Source organism: Neovison vison, chromosome 3 (genome assembly GCF_020171115.1).
Source record: "Neovison vison isolate M4711 chromosome 3, ASM_NN_V1, whole genome shotgun sequence".
Taxonomy (NCBI): Eukaryota; Metazoa; Chordata; class Mammalia; order Carnivora; family Mustelidae; genus Neogale; species Neogale vison.
This window is the reverse complement of record NC_058093.1, coordinates 151,063,769-151,082,013: the sequence shown is the minus strand read 5'-3', so window position 1 is coordinate 151,082,013 and position 18,245 is coordinate 151,063,769. Positions and strand designations below refer to the sequence as shown.

Here is an 18,245-nt window from a genome sequence, read left to right as displayed (position 1 = left end):
CTAGAGGGTATTATGCCAAGCGAAACAAGTCAATCAGAGAAAGATAATTATCATATGATCTTACTCACATGTGGAAATTAAGAAACAAAACAGAAGATCATGGGGGAAGAGAGGAAAAAATAGAGCAAGACAAAATCAGAGAGGGAGATGAACCAGAAGGACTCTTTTTTTTTTTTTTTTAAGATTTTATTATTTGACAGCAGAGAGAGATCACAAGTAGGCAGAGAGGCAGGTAGAGAGAGAGAGAGAGAGGAGGAAGCAGGCTCCCTGCTAAGCAGAGAGCCCGATGCGGGACTCGATCCCAGGACCCTGAGATCATGACCCGAGCCGAAGGCAGCGGCTTGACCCACTGAGCCACCCAGGCGCCCCCAGAAGAGACTCTTAATCATGGGAAATGAGCTGAGGGTTGCTGGAAGGGAGGGGGATGGAGGGGGTGACGGGGTGATGGGCATTAAGGAGGGCATGTGATATAATGAGCACTGGGTATTACAGAAGATTAATGAATCGCTGACCTCTACCTCTGAAACTAATACTATATTACATGTTAATTTAATTTAAAATTTTAAGAATTTTTTTAAAGAACTTTTTGTTGCTATAAAACACTAAAGGAAAGCCACCACAGAGCCCTATTCAAACCTGCTCCATTTCCTAAGTGACAGTAGCACCAAACCAGGGTGGATGGGAGAGAGGCTGGTCCAGTTCCTGCAGCCCACCCCCACTCCTGGCACTCCCGGGAACATACTAAATCAGGAATGTGCCAGAAGGTCAACTCTTCAAAAACAGTTTTTTATTAAAGAAGTAATAAAGTTTCATTGTAGACAAACTGGAAAACATAAGTAAAGACAAAGAAAAACTAGTACTAGTTTGGGAATATATCTTTTTGAGACTTTTCTTTGCTCATACGTAGATATGTTGTCATACCCCAAGATATGCCCATTTGGGCTAAAACAGTTATACTTTATAGAGTTTTATATAGTACTCTTTTGGTTTCAAAGGCATTCCTTTACATTTGTGAAGACTGAGATTGCTCGGGACATGTTGCAAGTGTCTGAGAACCAAAGACAGAGCGCCATCTTTGCAGCAACGGCTGGCTCTGTAGTTCAGCTCTAGGAATCCCTGTAGTTTGCTAGTTTGGAGCAGTAATAATCTGAGACAAGATGACTCTTTTAATGCCCTTGTGTAATGGTGAGTGTGACAGTGTTTGACTCATTTTCACTGACTTCCTTTTACTTGACTTTCTCCCCTTTCAGAAATAGGGGCATACACTATTACTTTTAAACAGTGCAGATCACGTGTGTTTTGTTTGCGATCCTTGCCTTGAGCGTAAGTGTGTTATAGCCACAAAGAGCTTAACAGGAACAGAAAACGAGCTACAGAATAATTAGGGAAGGGTGAACCTCTTCGTTCAAATACGTATGGCATGGGCTCCAGTCCCCTTGCTGTATGGAAACCAGACTGGCCATCCTGCAGAACCCCACGCACTGAAGGCCAGCCTGAGGCAAGGCCTTGCTGCTTGCAGTGGTGTTGTAAAGGAGCTTCCAAGACTCACAAACACATTCACCAGTCTAAATGCAACTTGATTATGTAAACATTAAAGGTTCTTACCATTGATGTTACTGGTAGATCAGACTGTAGTCATTAACCAAAGAATAATCCTGATCATCTGCAGAAGGCAAAACAGAGCAACATTAAGTTCATCTTGTTTCATGGTAGGATCTTAACCTTTCTGGAATCAAAACATTCCAGTGAAATATTCTAGTGACTGTCCTTTTATAAAAAGAAAACATCTGGTGACAAATCCTACAAATGGTGGGCATGACTATAAACCAGAGGATTCACTCACACATTCTGGAAATCACTGCTATGATTTCATTGCCCTTTTGCATCCATGTGCAGAGAGCAGTACCTAGAGTGAAGTCATCTTCAAACACAGGTATAAATAAGTCCCATGTTATCTGGTGGTAATTGTTTTAAAAAAATAACCTAAACCCTTATATTTTTCAAAGATACCACTTCAGCCCTGGTTTTCTTTTCAGTCTCTGAAGTTCTACTAAGCTCCCATAAGCAGCAGGAGTTGTCTCTTCCCCCAGTCCCTTGAACACAGGTAGGTATATCTTTCTTTTACTCAAGTAATAGATATTTGTTGAGCACCTCCTATGTGCCCATAGCTCTATTAGGTGCTTTGAGCAATACAGGAGAAAAATCAAGTGCCACCCTCAAGGGTCTTATAATTATCCAAGGAATAAAACTAACCCCAAAAAATGCTATCATGTGTGGTTGTCCCAGAGTTATCATAGGAGTTCTGAGTGAAAAAGACCAGAGTGATTAGTGAAAGACCCAGTTACGGTCAGTACCCAAATATATAATATCAGGTCATATGTTTCTAGACATCTATGCCTTCTATAAGGTATGTTTCTGGGTAATCCAAAGGAAACTATATCTCACTTTGCTGTTTTTATGGTTCAAGTTCAAATAACCTCTTACATATGACTGCCTTATGTTTCTTTTGATACTCCCATGAGTGGACTCCTCTTTGGTAAGCTATAAAGTAAGCCACCAATTACCAAAGTCCACTCTGTGATAAATAGTATTATGTTAAGATCCTAATATAGGTTCATTCTCTTAAGAATTTGATTCTATTTATTCCCTTCTTTCCCTTTATCTCAGCATTCTATCTACTCAACCTTAGAGAGAACATGATGGGGCACCTGGTTGGCTCAGTCAGTTAAGCAACTGACTTCAGCTCAAGTCATGATCTCAGGATCCTGGGATGGAGCCCTATGTGGAACTCTACACTCAGCGGGCAGTCTGCTTCTCCCCCTGCCCCTGCTCATGCATGCTCTCTCTCAAATAAATAAATAAAATCTTTAGGGAAAAAAAAGAGAGAGAGAGAGAAAAAACATGACATAAGCATTTCAAAAGATCTTTCTTGGTGTCATACCTGGTGTACTTCTAGGAACTGGGAGAGGTCCTCTCCTGTAGGAAATGAAAACCAAATTCTTTCAGATAAGTTCTTACTATTTTTCTAATTCTTGACTTCACACCACAAGCATACAGCCCTCTAATCAGATCTGGTTTCTGTTCTGGAGAGTCAAGGAGAGTTCAGATGAAGGCAAACACCTACACCACCACCAACCCACTGGAATCTAGGCTGCCAACATTCTATTATGCTGTGGGCAGGATGTATAGGGCCCTGCCCCCACACCCCAGACCGACAGGAGGAAAAATCTCTGCTGTGAGAGTGTAGTCTCCTGACCTCTGGGTACCTCAGCATGTCCACATGTAAGATGGAAAATACAAGCAGCTCCCCCCTCACTGTGAGGATGAAATGAGCTAATTCCCATGAACTCTTCTGAACAGAGCCTGGTATTCTTAAGTATTGATGAGTGCCTGGCAATGCCCCCTCAAATATTCCCTTTGCTTTTTAAAAACTGAAATGGAAATTAGCAGCTTCGATGTGAAACTGACTGTGTGAAATAAAAGTTTCTCTTCTGTCAGGATCCTTTATAGCTGGGGCAGCAGACTCGTTCTGCAAAAGGCCAGACAGTAAGTGACTTGGGCTTTGTTGGCCCAAGGTTGAGGACAACCTTGTTAGAACTCTGTCAGCTCAAATGCAAAACCAGTTGTGGACAAAATGTAAACAAAATGTACATGGTCGGGTTCCAATAAAACTTTATATGAGCACTGACATCCGTACTTTGTGTAATTTTCACATGTCACAAAACAGTATCCTTTTCTCCTTTTTCAGCCATTTACAAATGTAGAAACTACTCTTTACTCTTGGGCCCTATCAATAGAGGTTGGCAGAGTTGACTCACAGGGGGCCAGAGCCTGCTGACTCTTGCTTTCCACAAGCTATAAAAAAGATAGGATTTGTATGTGAGTAACAATAATCACACTCAAGCGTAATATAGCCCTCCTTAAACTATGACTGGTAAAATCCACTGAGCATTTGTCCTAAAAACGCTACCTGCCCAAATCTAGCAACCTCACTAAGCAAATGCAGTGGTAGATGTGTTCCAATTCTAATATTGCTTAGAACACTGACAATAACAACATTTATTAAAAGTATGGACTCTGAAAAACAATCTGAGGGTTCTGAAGGGGCGGGGGGGTGGGAGGTTGGGGGAACCAGGTGGCGGGTATTGGAGAAGGCACGGATTGCATGGAGCACTGGGTGTGGTGCAAAAATAATGAATGCTGTTATGCTGAAAAATTAAAAAAATATATTTTTCTTCATGTGAAAGGTAGCTGCTTATTACCTTACTAAGTTAGGCCCCAGGGCCTTTCCCTGTGAGGCTGTATTCTTCTGGGGGCAGTAGAAATTCTCATACATGATGGGTGCTAGGAGAACCAAGAAACAAAATATTAAGATGCTGGTGTCTTCCATTCTCGACACGTGATGCAGAAGACTCACAGAAATGCTGAAATAACCCCACAGCCTGACTGCTTCAGTCACCTGGTGGGGTCTGTCCAGTTTTTCGGTGGTTCACAAAAAATGCAATGTCCTTCTCAATGCTGCATGCTTCCAAGCTCTTACGAACTTCTTCATACATCTAACAAAAAGAAGATAAATCAGGACACCTGGGTGGCTCTGTCCATTAAGCATCTGCCTTAAGCTCGGGTCATGATCCCAAAGTTCTGGGATGGAGTCCTGTATCGGGCTCCCTGCTCAGCGGGGAGTCTGCTCCCTCTCCATCTACCCCTCCCCCCTGCTGTGTACTCTCTCTTTCTCTGACAAATAATTAAACAAAATCTTAAAAAAATAAAAAAGATAAATCAACCTAGAGGTAGGTCAGTGATAATTATGATACAGTTTATTAAAACAGGTTTGATGAATGGCTGAATCTCCCAAATTTTGTTTTAAAAAAGAAAAAGAGACATCCCCAAGTCTCTTTTTATATCACTCATATATAGGCATTTCTCTGATGCATATCCGGTGTTAAAATTGTTTTAAAGATGGTGAGAAATGTATCTCTGTGGCAGCGTAAAAACCTTGCCAGGAAGAGGGTTTTAAAAAAAAAAAATACCAATGGCCAAAGGAAATAGATACCAAAACTAATGCCACACACAAATGTAAAGACAATGTACTAACTTGGAAGAAGTTCTAGTCAATTCTATAGGTCTCCCAGGTGTTTAGCTGTTCTTCTAAAGTGACTGTCCCATCTAAGTGAGGGTGGCTATTTCTTAGCAAAGAAGGTCGTGATAATTTGAATTCTTTTTTTTTTTAAGATTTTATGTATTTATTTGACAGAGAGAAATCACAAGTAGATGGAGAGGCAGGCAGAGAGAGAGAGGGAAGCAGGCTCCCTGCTGAGCAGAGAGCCCAATGCGGGACTCGATCCCAGGACCCTGAGATCATGACCTGAGCTGAAGGCAGCGGCTTAACCCACTGAGCCACCCAGGCGCCCCGATAATTTGAATTCTAATCCCTCCGAGGTTTGAGAATCCCATAAGGATTGCTATGCCCAAGGTAAACCTGGGCATTGACCCTGGGAATACTGTAGAAGTAAATCTTGAGCCCTGGCATGATCATTAGCCTGGGCAAGTGTCAGTGGGCTAGCACTGGACCTGTCCTGGAGTGACACTCTGGGACTCACAGTCATACTGTGACTTCTCCGTCATCCATAAATTAAACCGCATTTGGGGGCACCTGGGTGGCTCAGTTGATTAAGTGCCTTTGGCTCAGGTCATGATCTCAGGGTCCTGGGCAGGGAGCCCACTCTTCCCCAGCCCTCTACCCCTCTTCCTGCTTGTGCGCACTCTGTCTCTCTTTCTCTCAAATAAATAAATAAAAATCTTAAAAAACAAAACTGCATTTGGGTCTCCCTTCTCTGCTCCCTGCCCTAACTCTGAATTCCTTCAAGAGAAAGTCATGGTAGCAAAGCAAAAGGGTCAGGCAGTTCGGTGTTTACTTGGGCCTATCAGCTCACTGTGTGGCCTTGGGCAAGTCACTGTACCTCTCTCAAATGAGAGGGTAGACTAATAAATGTCTATGGTCCCTTCCACTCTAATGACTCCTCCGTGGACACCTTTGACTTACGTCATCGCTTGTGACACACTGTTGTGACAGCTGATTCATGTGTAACCACAACGCGTTCCGAAAGAAGTTTATTCGTTCACATTCTTGAGCTTCAAACATCTATGGAAACATAACTACATGTCCAGACATAGGCAGAGAAAGAGGACATTTGTCTAGATTGGCTATGACTTAAGAAACAGTATCAACCTTCATTATCTGTAAGATTACTGCCCCATTTAGGATATACCCTCCCCACCAGGGAAACTCATCAACTCTTATCGCAGGCAAAGAACGCAAGTGGTATTCTCATATGGTATTAGCACAAGCAGGATCAGATATAGTTCTGAAGGTAAGAGGTAATGAGGAACCCAGAGAGCAAGGTTCTAACCTGAATTCCAGCTCACATTTCCAACTGCCTAATGGGTATCTCCACCCGGCAGTTTGCCAGAGCCTCCAACTCAAACCTTTGCCCTGTCCCTATGACGTAATTCACATGGCAAGACAATCACAACTGTTGAAGCTGGTTCATGAGAACATGGAAGAACCTGCACTTGCCTTCTATCTCTGCATATTTTTGAAAATTTCTCTAACAAAAAAGTTCTTTAGAAAAGTCCCTCCCTGAACAATAGTGGGGTTTTTGTTTTTGTTTTTGTTTTTGGATATAAACAAATACCAGCTTTTGGGAAAAGTGGGATATAAACAAATACCAACTTTTGGAAAAAGCTATTATTCTAGAAAGTGGATGCTATTTGATTCATCAGGGAATATTCTATGTTAATGTACTTTTTAACGTTGAATGCAACACTATTACATTTTGAAAGTTTTTATAATGTAAATCTTCACACATCCACAAGAGAGAATGGTCTAATGAATGCCCACGTACCCATCACCAGCTTAAACATTTATCAACTCACACCCAATTCTGTTTTATTATATGCCCATCAACTCAACTACTCCCCAGAGTATTTTGAAGCAAATAACATTATTTCACCTGCAAACCTTTTAGGATTTATATGTAGTGTATATTTTAGGTTTTATCTATTATTTAGTATTTATTAAGTATACTTAGTATATTAGTATATTTTGTATTTACGTAGCATGTAAATACTAAAATTTCTTATTATTTCTAATTATAGAATACTGCACATAGGAATAATCATAGGGACACTGTAATAAATACCCACATATCAACCACCTAACTCGGTCAACAATTTTGGCCACATTTGCCTCCGCTTCTGTTGAAGGCCCTTGTGTGCTTTCACCAGTCTCCATCACCTTCTCCTTCCCCACAGAAAACCATTCTCCTAAATTTTATCATTCCCATGCAGGCTTTTTAAAACATGTATGTGTCCATAAAATGTATATGATATTGCTTTACATTTTTTTAAACCTTAAAAAAGGGGCCTTAGTCTAGGCTTTTCCATGAGAGTGCGGAATCAAGGACGTAAAACAAAAGAGTGTTTTGGGAGGGGCATAGTGACCCACAGTCCTAGAGAGTAGATATAAATCAAATAAGATCAGGAAGTGCAAAGGCCTGCTGGACCTCAAACCATGGAGACCTCCAGTTCCTCAAGCGAGCAGCCCTGAGAGGGTAGGAGTGGGCAGGGGGGATCCCCAGACACAGCAGGCTGGGAAAGGGAAAGGGCAATGAGGATGTGAAGACAACTCCTTCAAGAAGCCTGGCTATGAAGAGAGGAGAAGGAAGCAGGCGGGACACAACAGCCAGCAGGTTCTAAAACCAAGAACGAGCGGAGTTAAGCAGATCACAAGAGCAGAAGTTCACACTAAAGGCTGTGCACAGTCACGAGGGAAGGACAGCGGGATGGTGGCATCTTGAGCCCAGCGGGCGGGACAGGCTCTTGATAGGGCGGAGGTAGCCCCTTTTCAATGAACAGGAGAAAAGGAAGGGAGGAGGAAGGCAATCAGTAGTTCTGAGGCTCTAATTTGCATAAGAATCACCTGAGGACTTAGTAACACAAGGCTGAGCCCACTCCAACAGTTTCTGTTCAGTAGGTCTGAGAATCTGCAACTCTAACAGATTCCCAGGGGATGCTGATGCTATGAATCCTGGGACTTCACTTTGAGAACCACTGGTAGGAAAAAGATTATGTCTTTATTTTCTCTGCGAAATTGTGAGGTCATGTGCTAAAAACGAAGCAGGGGTAATGATGAAATCAAAGATGTAACGAGAGTAGAAACTTCTGAAGCCTGCTCGCCTCCTGCCTGAGTTCTCTTTATCCGACAGCAGGTTCAGGTGAGGCTCTGGAAAGATAATGACGTCATCACCACTCCCCTGACTCAGCTATGGCACGTCTGGGCTAACCGAACACGAGAGGAGGTCCTGGGGAAGCATCAGACACAACGGTCAGGGCTAGGACGCGGGAGAAAGATGAGGTCTGGGGGAAAACCCTCTGGCTCCTTCCCTCCTCCACTGAGATTTCTTGATTTCTAATTTGCCCTCAAGCAATTCTATGAGACCTGGGGTCCTCTAATAAAGGGGGGTGCGAGTCTTCCAGGGCAGACTCCCCAGGTTCTGGGAGGAAAACCCACCCCCTCCCAAGCAGCTGCCCGTTCTGTACCTCGCAGGCCTTGATGTGCTCGCTCTGCCAGTCTTCGCGGATCTTGTCCAGGGTGCTGATGTGCATCATGTATGTCTTGTCTGCAATGCAGGGGAGGGGCCTGGCTTCAGAAAACGGACGGGACCAGGCTGTGCAGACCCACCGCCCAGCCTGCCCTGATGGAGTAGCACTGAGCTCTCAAGGACCCCGGATCTCTGAACCCTGGAAGGCCACGTCCATCTCTCCCTCTCATAACATCTTTATGAATCAAGTACTTTCTTTTTAGACATTAAACCAAGCAAGTAGCAAGAAAGGGATCAAGAGAGGAGAGAGAGAAGCCTGGCAGGAACCTCAGCCAGGGTTCTCTTTGGCTAATTCAGCCTCAATAGCTTCCTTCCCATTTTCAGGAAATGATCCAGGGAGAGGTGCGGGAGAGAGAACTGTCGAGTTACTTTGGTTTTGGATTGAGACGCTTCCTAAGTGGTCACAGTCATGAGTGTCTTGTCTCCTGCAGGGTACTCTGGGATTAGAGAGCTTTGCAAACACCTGGTTTGGATCTCAGATTTCAGCCATGACAAGGCCTCCCAACTTGCCTATTCCCTTCATAGCAAGAGTTGGTAGGGCCGAAATTGGCTTTTAAGAGAGATGTTCCCAATGAGCGAGCACCTGATTACAAAGAAGCTGCCCCATCACACTCCCCCCCACCCCCGCCCTGTGCCCAACACCACCTTCTCCACCATGCAGTTACAAGTCAGGCCCAAGACCTAAGTGTGGGTGTTGGGACAGAAACCGCTGTCCCAGTTGCTTCCTCACTTTCCCAGGTTCCGATATACCCTCTCTCCCTCTTTCTCTCCTTCCCTCCCTCCAGATAGCTCACTGTCTGTCTATAAATGATTGTGTGGTCTACAACACTAGCTTTCCAGACAGAGTCTGTGGAATGTCAGCCCCACAAAAACCCTCCCCCATCCCCGGGAGCAGCCCCTCACCCGAGTCTTCTACTGCAGTCTTCGAAGTTGCCAGTTTCACAAAAAGCTGTGAGGACAAAGGACAGAGTTCGAGAAATGCTGGGCCAGACTTCCACAGGCCAACCAGACTGACAATGACTGCGAAGAGAACAGTGTAGCCCAGGTCTTACCTGTGTTTCTCTCAGCAAATCGTGCAACCTGCCCCCTAATCGTATCACCATTGGGCAACAGCCACAGAACATCTTGCCCTCTGTTTTCCTAAAGACATACCCCTGGCCTCTGGTTGCTGTCAATCTTCTATTCAGATTACATAAAATAGATAATCTCTGAATCAGGAGGTGGCCAGGCTATAAAAAATACTTGAGTTTTGAAGAAAGATGGAAAAAAAAAAAAGCAACCCCCCCCTCCCCAACTTCTTATCACCCCAGTCCTATCCCCCGGGCACACTTCTCTAGCTCTCCCCGAACCCAAAATTGTGACAAGGGGTTTTCTGGGTCAGAGGATCCTAGCGGCCCAGAGGAAGATATTGTCAGGGACTGAGGAAGCAGCCCCATTTTTAATGAAGATTATTAACTGGATTCCGTTTCAGATGCAGAAATCTCAGCTTTCTCAGGCCACCGACTCTCCCAGGTACCTTTTCTTGTTGCTTCGGGTTTACCAGGTTGGCGCTCCGGTGGACAGCCTGCTCTGCCTCATCTTTGTCTCGGCACTTCTGCTCATAGGTCTTCTTTGCCTTTGTTGTTAGAAGCCAAAAAAGGACCAAAACAGGTGAGCAGAATGGTACCCTGCAAAGCAGCCATGCCAGCCCACTGGACCCGGCAAAGCACGGGGCGCTCGGATCAGCATTGAGGTCACCACTCGATGGTGGGCACTCTGAGGGCAACACTCGATCTGATCTTTTTGGGGAAGGTTTCTCCAGCCGTTTTCCAAACTGCATGGGGTGGCAACCTGATCAAGGAAGTAATCACTCCTATTTTGGCAAACACAAAGTACGAGAGCTTCAAAAACTGACAGAAACAAAAGATGGGATTTGAAATAGGCAAAATCAAGGTAGGTATGTAACCATAAGGTGTGAAATCGAGCAAATATGTAACCCGAGCCTCAGAACTTAGATGCAATCACTTGGCTGTGGTAATCATAATTATGCCTCAGTATCCCAAGGTGCCCTCCCTAGCAAGTGACAGAGGGGAGGGCACCAATCCCATCGATTCTGGCACATAGGCATAGCCATGTTCCTTTCTGATTTAAAGAACAATTTTAGCTAGTCTGAAAGTAGGCCATGGTCTATCATGGGCCATTATTACTACCATGAGTGTAAAAACAGTTCTCAAACCTCAAACTACAACTAGTGAATCAGAGCATTTTCTGTTTCAACTACTAAAGCAAAGTCTTAACTTTGAACAAATAAAGCTGCAAATCAGCTAATAAAAATATTGACCCCCAAAAACCGCTTGACCAAGAATGAATACTCCTTTGCAGGGATGGTCTGTGCTCATCCAATATTGCACGTGTCTTCTTGCATTTCTTGGCAGCCTCTGCAATTCGGCTGGGGTTGACCTTTCAGTAAACAGCCATATAATTCTCTGTACATGCTACACACATATAGAAATGTCCTAATCTTTCATAATTACAAGTGCATGAGATATTCATGCAATAATTTTCCTTTGTAACAATATGTGAGACATTTCTCTATTATCAAGCATGAGCCCTGTAGCCGAACACTTAAATGGTTGTAAATACACACACACACACACACACACACACACACACACCACAATTTTAACTATCTCTCTATTGGTGGACATTTATTTTCTTTCATGTTTTTATAACATAAAAATATGCTGATTTTATTTTGGGTGGTATGAATTTATCAACACAGGTCAAATTCCTAGAAGTGTAATTGTTTGGTAAAAGAGTATGTATATGACCAACTTCCTTCCAAAATGACCACACCAACTGAAACTCCCACCAGCAGCCTATGGAGTAAATTTCCTCACTCTCACGAACATCAAGCTTAGACAATGTGCCTGACCTTTTCTAATACTAGAGAGAGAGTGACAAACACATTTAAAATAAATGAAAAAACTAGGTGGTCTCGGCAAAGAAATAGAAAAGCACAGCAAAGGCAGAGAAGATCAAAAGAAGAACCAAATGGAGGGGCGCCTGGTGGCTCAGTCAGTTAAGCATCTGACTTTGTCTCAGATCATGATCTTGGGTCCTGAGGCCCACTGGGCTCCCTGCTCAGCAGAGAGTCTGATTGTCCCTCTTCCTCCTGCTTCTGCTTTCTCTCTCAAATAAATAAATAAACATTTAAAAAGATAAATAAAAAAAAGAACTGGGGCACCTGGGTGGCTCAGTGGGTTAAGCCTCTGCCTTCAGCTCAGGTCATGATCTCAGGGTCCTAGGATCAAGCCCTGCATCAGGCTCTCTGCTCAGCAGGGAGCCTGCTTCCTCTTCTCTCTGCCTGCCTCTCTGCCTACTTGTGATATTTCTCTCTGTCAAATAAATAAATAAAATCTTTCAAAAAAAAAAAAAAAAGACCTTCTCAGATGACGAAAAACTCAGAGTATTTGTTGCTAGCAGATTGCTCTGTAGAATGGCTAAAGGAAGTTCTTTGGGGGCGCTTGGCTGGCTCAGTTGGCAGAACATGTGCCGCTTGATCTCAGGGTCATGAGTTCAAGACCCACACTGGGTGTGGAGCCTACTTAAAAAAGAAGTTCTCTAAGCAAAAGGAAACTATAAAAGAAGAAACCTTGGAACATCAAAAGGAAAAAAGGACACACTCAGCAAAAAAAAAAAAAAAAAGAATAATACAATAGTCTTCCTTTTTCTTGAGTTTTCTAAATCTTTTTTGACAGTTGAAGCAAAAGTTTTAACATTGATATGGCTCTCCGTGTAGGTAGAAGACAGAGTTGAGAAACATGTATTTCACTAAGGCTTTCTCTTCAATCGTAAGAAAGCTCACCCCAGACCACTCAAAACATAAAAGTGCTGGGAATGATGATTTATTGTCCATCGCCATTTCTGGAATTACACTAACATCACTTCTTATTCATCAGTGGCTTTGAGGTGTTGTGCATCACGGGAAAGACTGATGCAGAACAGGGTACCTGGATGGCTTAGTCGCTTAAGCATCTGCCTTCGACTTCCCAGGTCCTGGGATGCAGCTCCAAGTCAGGCTCCCTGCTCAGCGGGGAGCCTCTTCGCCCTCACTCTCTCCTTCTGCCCTTCTCCCTGCTTGTGATCTCTCTCTTTCTCAAATAGATGAAATCTTTTTTTTAAAGATTTTATTTATTTATTTGACAGACAGAGATCACAAGTAGGCAGAGAGGCAGGCAGAGAGAGAGGAAGGGAAGCAGGCTCCCCGATGAGCAGAGAGCCCGATGTGGGGCTCGATCTCAGGACCCTGGGATCATGACCTGAGCCAAAGGCAGAGGCTTTAACCCACTGAGCCACCCAGGCACCGCTCAAATAGATAAAAATCTTAAAAAAAAAAAAAAAAAAAAAAGAATTATGCAGAACAAACCATATAAGCCACCAACACTGGTGACATTTTCTTCTGTAACTGGGTTACCAGACAGCATGTCACCGACTTGAGAATATAATGATGTTTCAAAGGCATCACAGATGTTTCAAAATCAGAGTTCACTGTCCCAATTGAACAAACTCACAAAAGCTAGAGGGAGGCTGCTAGCAATCTGTCTTAGCTCTGTCTCGTTAAGTGTTTTTTAAAATAAATTATTTAAGGAAGGCTTTTACAGTTTTCAGATCTTGAAACAGGAAAGAGTCACTCCATAAAATAGGTAAGAAATCCATATTCAAAACAGTCACAGAGAAGAAGCTCAAATCCAACAAGACAAATGGCATCATGGGGTATAGATGCTTTTGTGTCTTGGCCTGAAATATTTAAATGAACTTCCCAGGTTACCAGAAAGGCACTATTATTTTGCTTCCTCTATCTAGTTTCATCCTCAGTCTTTCCAAGGCCTGAAAAAGAAGGAAAGTCAAACTTCTAAAGTTTGTTTTCCAAAACCACTGTACTAATTAATATTATTGAAATGTTATTTTCAGGAATATGCTTATACACAGCACAGGACTTCACAAAATGTCACCTTGTTGAAAAGGAGGCAATAAAGCGAGCCTCGGGGTTGCCTGGGTGGCATAGTCTGTTCAGCGTCCAACTTCATGTTTCAGCTCAGGTCATGATCTCAGGTTTCTGGGACGGAGCCCTGGGTCACCCTCAGGCTCCGTACTCAGCAGGGAGTCTGCTGGTCCCTCTCCCTCCGCCCCTCCCCTCACCTGTGCACGTTCTCTCTCTCTCTCTTTCAAATAAACAAATAAAATCTTTTAAAAATCAATACATAAATAAAAAAATAAAGTGAGACTCACATCCATAGTTTTCTTGAACTGTAGGCTTTTTTGTTTATGGATAGCATCCATTAATATCTCTGTCTGTGAAGAGAGGACAAGCACTATTAATAATAAAACAAATTACCGTTAATACCAGTTTACTTGAGGACTAAGAGTTCGATGTGGACCATCTCACTTAGTCCTCACACACACTGGAAGGTCGACAAGCTATTTATTCCCCCCATTGCACAAGCGAGGAAACTGCAGCAGAGGCAGAAGCCCCTGCCCCTGGTCTTATGGCTGGGTGACGGTGAGGCCCACCTTTGAACGTGGGCAGCCACCAGCTGCCTCGGAGCATCACTGATCCCTGGAGCGGTCTCCTCAGTAAATCTGGAATTAACCTTGGGTTTCAAAAAGGATTTTAAAACTCTTGTTAAGGCATCATTCCTTTTTAAAAAGGGGTCTTTGGTCTGTAAACCTATGTCAGCTTCATCAATGGCACACCCTTAACCAGCAAGGAGCCCAGGCAGAATGAAGAGAAGCTATGTCTGTAGGACACCTAAAGAAGGTGTTTTTTTTCACCCCCATCTAATCCAGGAAATGTAAAGTACTCTGCTGAGTCCAACTGGGAGCCATTTCTTTGTTGTGGCTGTGATGTTAACACGTTCATTGCTCAAAACAATGCAGCAAATAATAAAAAAGTATGTCAGACATAACAGAAGCTCCCATTTACCAGGTAGTATCATGTGCCAAGCAGTTTCCATGCATCCCAGCGACTGTGAATACTCTCATCTCCGTTTTCTTGACAGTAAACTGAGGTGGCTTAACTTACCCACGCAAGTCGTGGAGTGGGGATTTGGGCACAGACTGACTGTACCTGAACCTACCACGATCCCTTACAATAGCTCTATAAAGCCAAATGGGTATATAAAAGACTAAGAGATGCAATCATTCCAAATGAGGTATGGCATTGCTCTTGTGCGAAATGGAACAATGCAAAATAGTAATACTGAAAATGATACTCAAATGTGATGTCTCTTTCTTCTGGAAAGTTGAATTTTTGTCTGTTACCAACACAAATTTCAAGATATCTGAATGGAATATCTGGCATGGTCTCATTTCAAATATAAATTTCATGTAATACGTGAAATTCACCAGGCTGGGGGGCCAGGGGTGGACAAGGGGTCTTCAGAGAACAGAGGAGTCATCTTCTAGCCCAGCAGAAATCAAGGTACCAGGAGGTGGCTATGCATCTGCTAACAGTGAAGACGCTGAAGGCCCAGAGAACAGACATGAGCCCCGCATGCAAAGACTCATGGGAAGGTCCTTGCTATCACAGACAGGAAGCTGTGTGATTCACATGACTGCCTATGTACCTCTGCCAGGAGGAGGAACTGGGTTTATTTGTTAATGGTTTCTAATTTTCCCTGGAGCAGATCAGTTAGCGATGTTGGTCTAGTCTGCCGTCTCTTCCAGACCAAATATACACATTGCCATTCTTTCAGTTTGGGAGCTGCTACTGTTTTATAGTTTATGGCCCCAGCCAGGCCTTCTTGTGTCCAGTTTGCACATAGCATGTGCTTCAGGCACCAATGAGATGGCTACAAAGTCTTATTAATTAGCCAGAACATTTCCGTTTCTCTTCTTCTCTGCCTTCGAAGATGCCTGGCATCTGCATCTGGACAGGACCCTAAAGAGGCAGTCTGGCTCTCAACTGACAGGTGCGACCTTAGGGCCCAAGAGGTGATATTGCTTAAGGTCATTCAGGGACACCAAGTCCAGCTCTTTGATTAAAGCCTCCTCAGGTCTGTGTTCACTTATAGAGGAACCTAGTCACAGCAAGTCTTCTAAGGCCAAACCCAGTGGAAATCAAATTTCTGTGTTACTGATAACACAAAGTAGTGCCAGAACTATCACCCCTGTTCTAAGGTAGGGAAAAGCAAGAGGGCAGGGGAAAGAAAGAAGAGATATATAAATGACCCAAATGACCCTATGGTAAATTATTGAAAGAGCTTTTCAGTGGTCTGTGTGTCTGTCTGTCTGCATTCAGACTGTATTCAGAAAACGGGTCACTTTTTACAACCCAGGAGGTTCCTTTCTTCAGAGATGGCTTGTTACACAGGCAGAACAACATGGCTCCACGATCATCCCAGTCTTAGCTGAGATGTAGAACAGAATATGGGCATCAGAGGAGAGCCCTTGACCGTGTCCCTTCAAGAGACAAGCTTCAAGGTCACCCCCCAGGAGACCTCCCCAGCCTCACTGATGAGGTCAGGTGTCCCCACTGTACATTCACGTGGCCTCTGCACCTTCCCTGCTAGTTAAGGTTCATTGTGCTTTATCATGATGACTATGTCACATGATGTCTCTAGCCATGCTCTACACTCACGGAGGGAAGGCTGACCATGTCTGTACTGTTCACCACCGCAGAAATCTAGTTGTCTAAGTGAGTACACCATTAACTTCTGATCAGCCCTTCTGCCCACACTTCCCCTTGCCCAAGTTTCTAAAACAACCCAGCTGATGAGGATGCTGGGGGCTCAGTCAGTTAAGCAGCTGCCTTTGGCTTAGGTCATGATCTCAGGGTCCTGAGGCTGAGTCCCACATCGGGCTCCCAACTCGGCAGGGAGCCTGCTTCTCCCTCTGGTTGCTGCTCTCCCTGCTTGTGCTCACTCACGCTTTCTCCCTGTCTGACAAATAAATAAACAAACAAACAAACAAAGAATGAAACCAACTGATGGCTTTCCTTGATAAGTGGAAATGGTTTAGTTTCCAAAAAGTGGAAGACCAAAGCATGCAGGGTTGGGCCAGTGAAAATGAGAAGTTAGCACTGATATATTTTCTCCCAAAGTTTGATTTGAAAAAACGAATGTATCTAAATACAGAAGTGGTACAATCCAGAGTCCATCGTGACACAAGTAACTGCAAATTTATTAATAAACTTTGGACTTCCCCAAGAAAACTCAGAAGGCCCTCTTCTGAACAAGAGAGCTCATAGGATAGAAGGAACAGGGATGACAGCAGTGGCTCAAACACTGGCTCCTCTATTGCGTAACAGAATACAGAACATATTCTTTGAGCTACGAGAATTTGGTCTTCGTAACTTGTTAGGAAGGGAAGTTTCAGAAGCCTTGCAAAATGAACAGAACACTCTCTGCAGTGACCAAGGCCACCGAAGGCACTCAGAACCATGAGGAAATGACCCTCTGCTCCTCTTCCTGGAAATCATGTATGCATAGACTCTGACTGTCTAAGGCATTTTTGCCTCTGAAAAATGGTTATTCCTCTAGGTAGGTGGGTGGGCTGGCATTGTCAGCCAAAAACTGTGTGACTATCCAATGGGTGGGTATAATAAGCATATTATTTCTGCTCTGAAAAATATCTGATGTCAGATGCACCTCCCAAACCTGATACATGAAGCGTGAGTATGTATGAAGCCACATGATACAGTGTTCCTTACAAGTTAGTGTCCACCCTTCCTTCCTCACAAGAGCCACAGCTGCAAGAGCAGCTCGGGAATGACCGTAGATGAAGGCAGCCAGGGTCCAAAGGCTCACCCACTCCAAATGCCAAGTAGTCACCAAAGAAGCTGGAATTAGAATCTGACCTAGAGCCATAGGCAACGTTGCTGAGGTTGATGTACGGGTAGAGTTGGCCTGAACCGCTGGATGTTTCATTAGATACACACACTACAGACAATGACCTTCAGGTGGCCAAGAGCCAGGATGAGGATGGATTTCCAAAAAGTCCATGCAGAGCTATCTGGGAGATCGGGCTGGAAATCTTTGGATGCCGAATAGGAAAGAGCATGTTCCCCCCATGAGAATCTGAGGTTCCAACCTTATAGACCAGATATAAGAAAGAAATGTTGAAGGTCCCTTCTTGGCTGCCAGGCCAGCCTGGATATATAAGTCATTTAGGAACAAAATAGAAGAGAGTCAGGATAGTGGCTGGTCTACTCTAAGGACTAGTTAGTCTAGTCCAGTCTTGCCCTGGTCTAGTCTAAGGACTAAGGTCTAGTTCTAAGGAATGCTTTACAATCATAAAACTGGACTTCTTTTCTTGATCCTTATAACTTCTCAAATGTTTGCCAGTTTTATTAACTCTGCTTACTCCTGTGTCCTTCCGTGTAGTCCAACAGAGTAAATCCCATCAATGAAGAGGAGCCTATGTGCACCTGCTCTGAAGACAAAGAGGACTTGATTTCTCAGAGCCTCAGTTTCCCTATTTATAAAATAAGGCGTTTGGACTGGATGGTCTCTGGGAGAATGTGAGTCTTTTCCATGACTTACCCTTCCCTAACTGCCTCATCGCTAGGAGGAGTGTGATCTGGGAGCCCTCCAGGTCTAA

General features: G+C 43.8%; 1 protein-coding gene across 1 annotated transcript in view; it reads right to left on the bottom strand.

The window, feature by feature from the left end:
• PSTPIP2 (proline-serine-threonine phosphatase interacting protein 2) overlaps positions 1 to 18,245 on the bottom strand; it is a 77,626-nt gene that overhangs the window by 3,831 nt on the left and 55,550 nt on the right. The window contains exons 6-14 of the mRNA XM_044243058.1: positions 13,935 to 13,997; positions 10,180 to 10,278; positions 9,567 to 9,612; positions 8,602 to 8,681; positions 6,044 to 6,142; positions 4,460 to 4,556; positions 4,263 to 4,344; positions 2,942 to 2,976; positions 1,606 to 1,663 (exon numbers count right to left, since the gene is read on the bottom strand). Coding sequence (XP_044098993.1) covers positions 1,614 to 1,663; positions 2,942 to 2,976; positions 4,263 to 4,344; positions 4,460 to 4,556; positions 6,044 to 6,142; positions 8,602 to 8,681; positions 9,567 to 9,612; positions 10,180 to 10,278; positions 13,935 to 13,997 — 651 coding nt within the window. The 3' untranslated portion in view covers positions 1,606 to 1,613. The remainder of the gene's footprint in view (positions 1 to 1,605; positions 1,664 to 2,941; positions 2,977 to 4,262; positions 4,345 to 4,459; positions 4,557 to 6,043; positions 6,143 to 8,601; positions 8,682 to 9,566; positions 9,613 to 10,179; positions 10,279 to 13,934; positions 13,998 to 18,245) is intronic.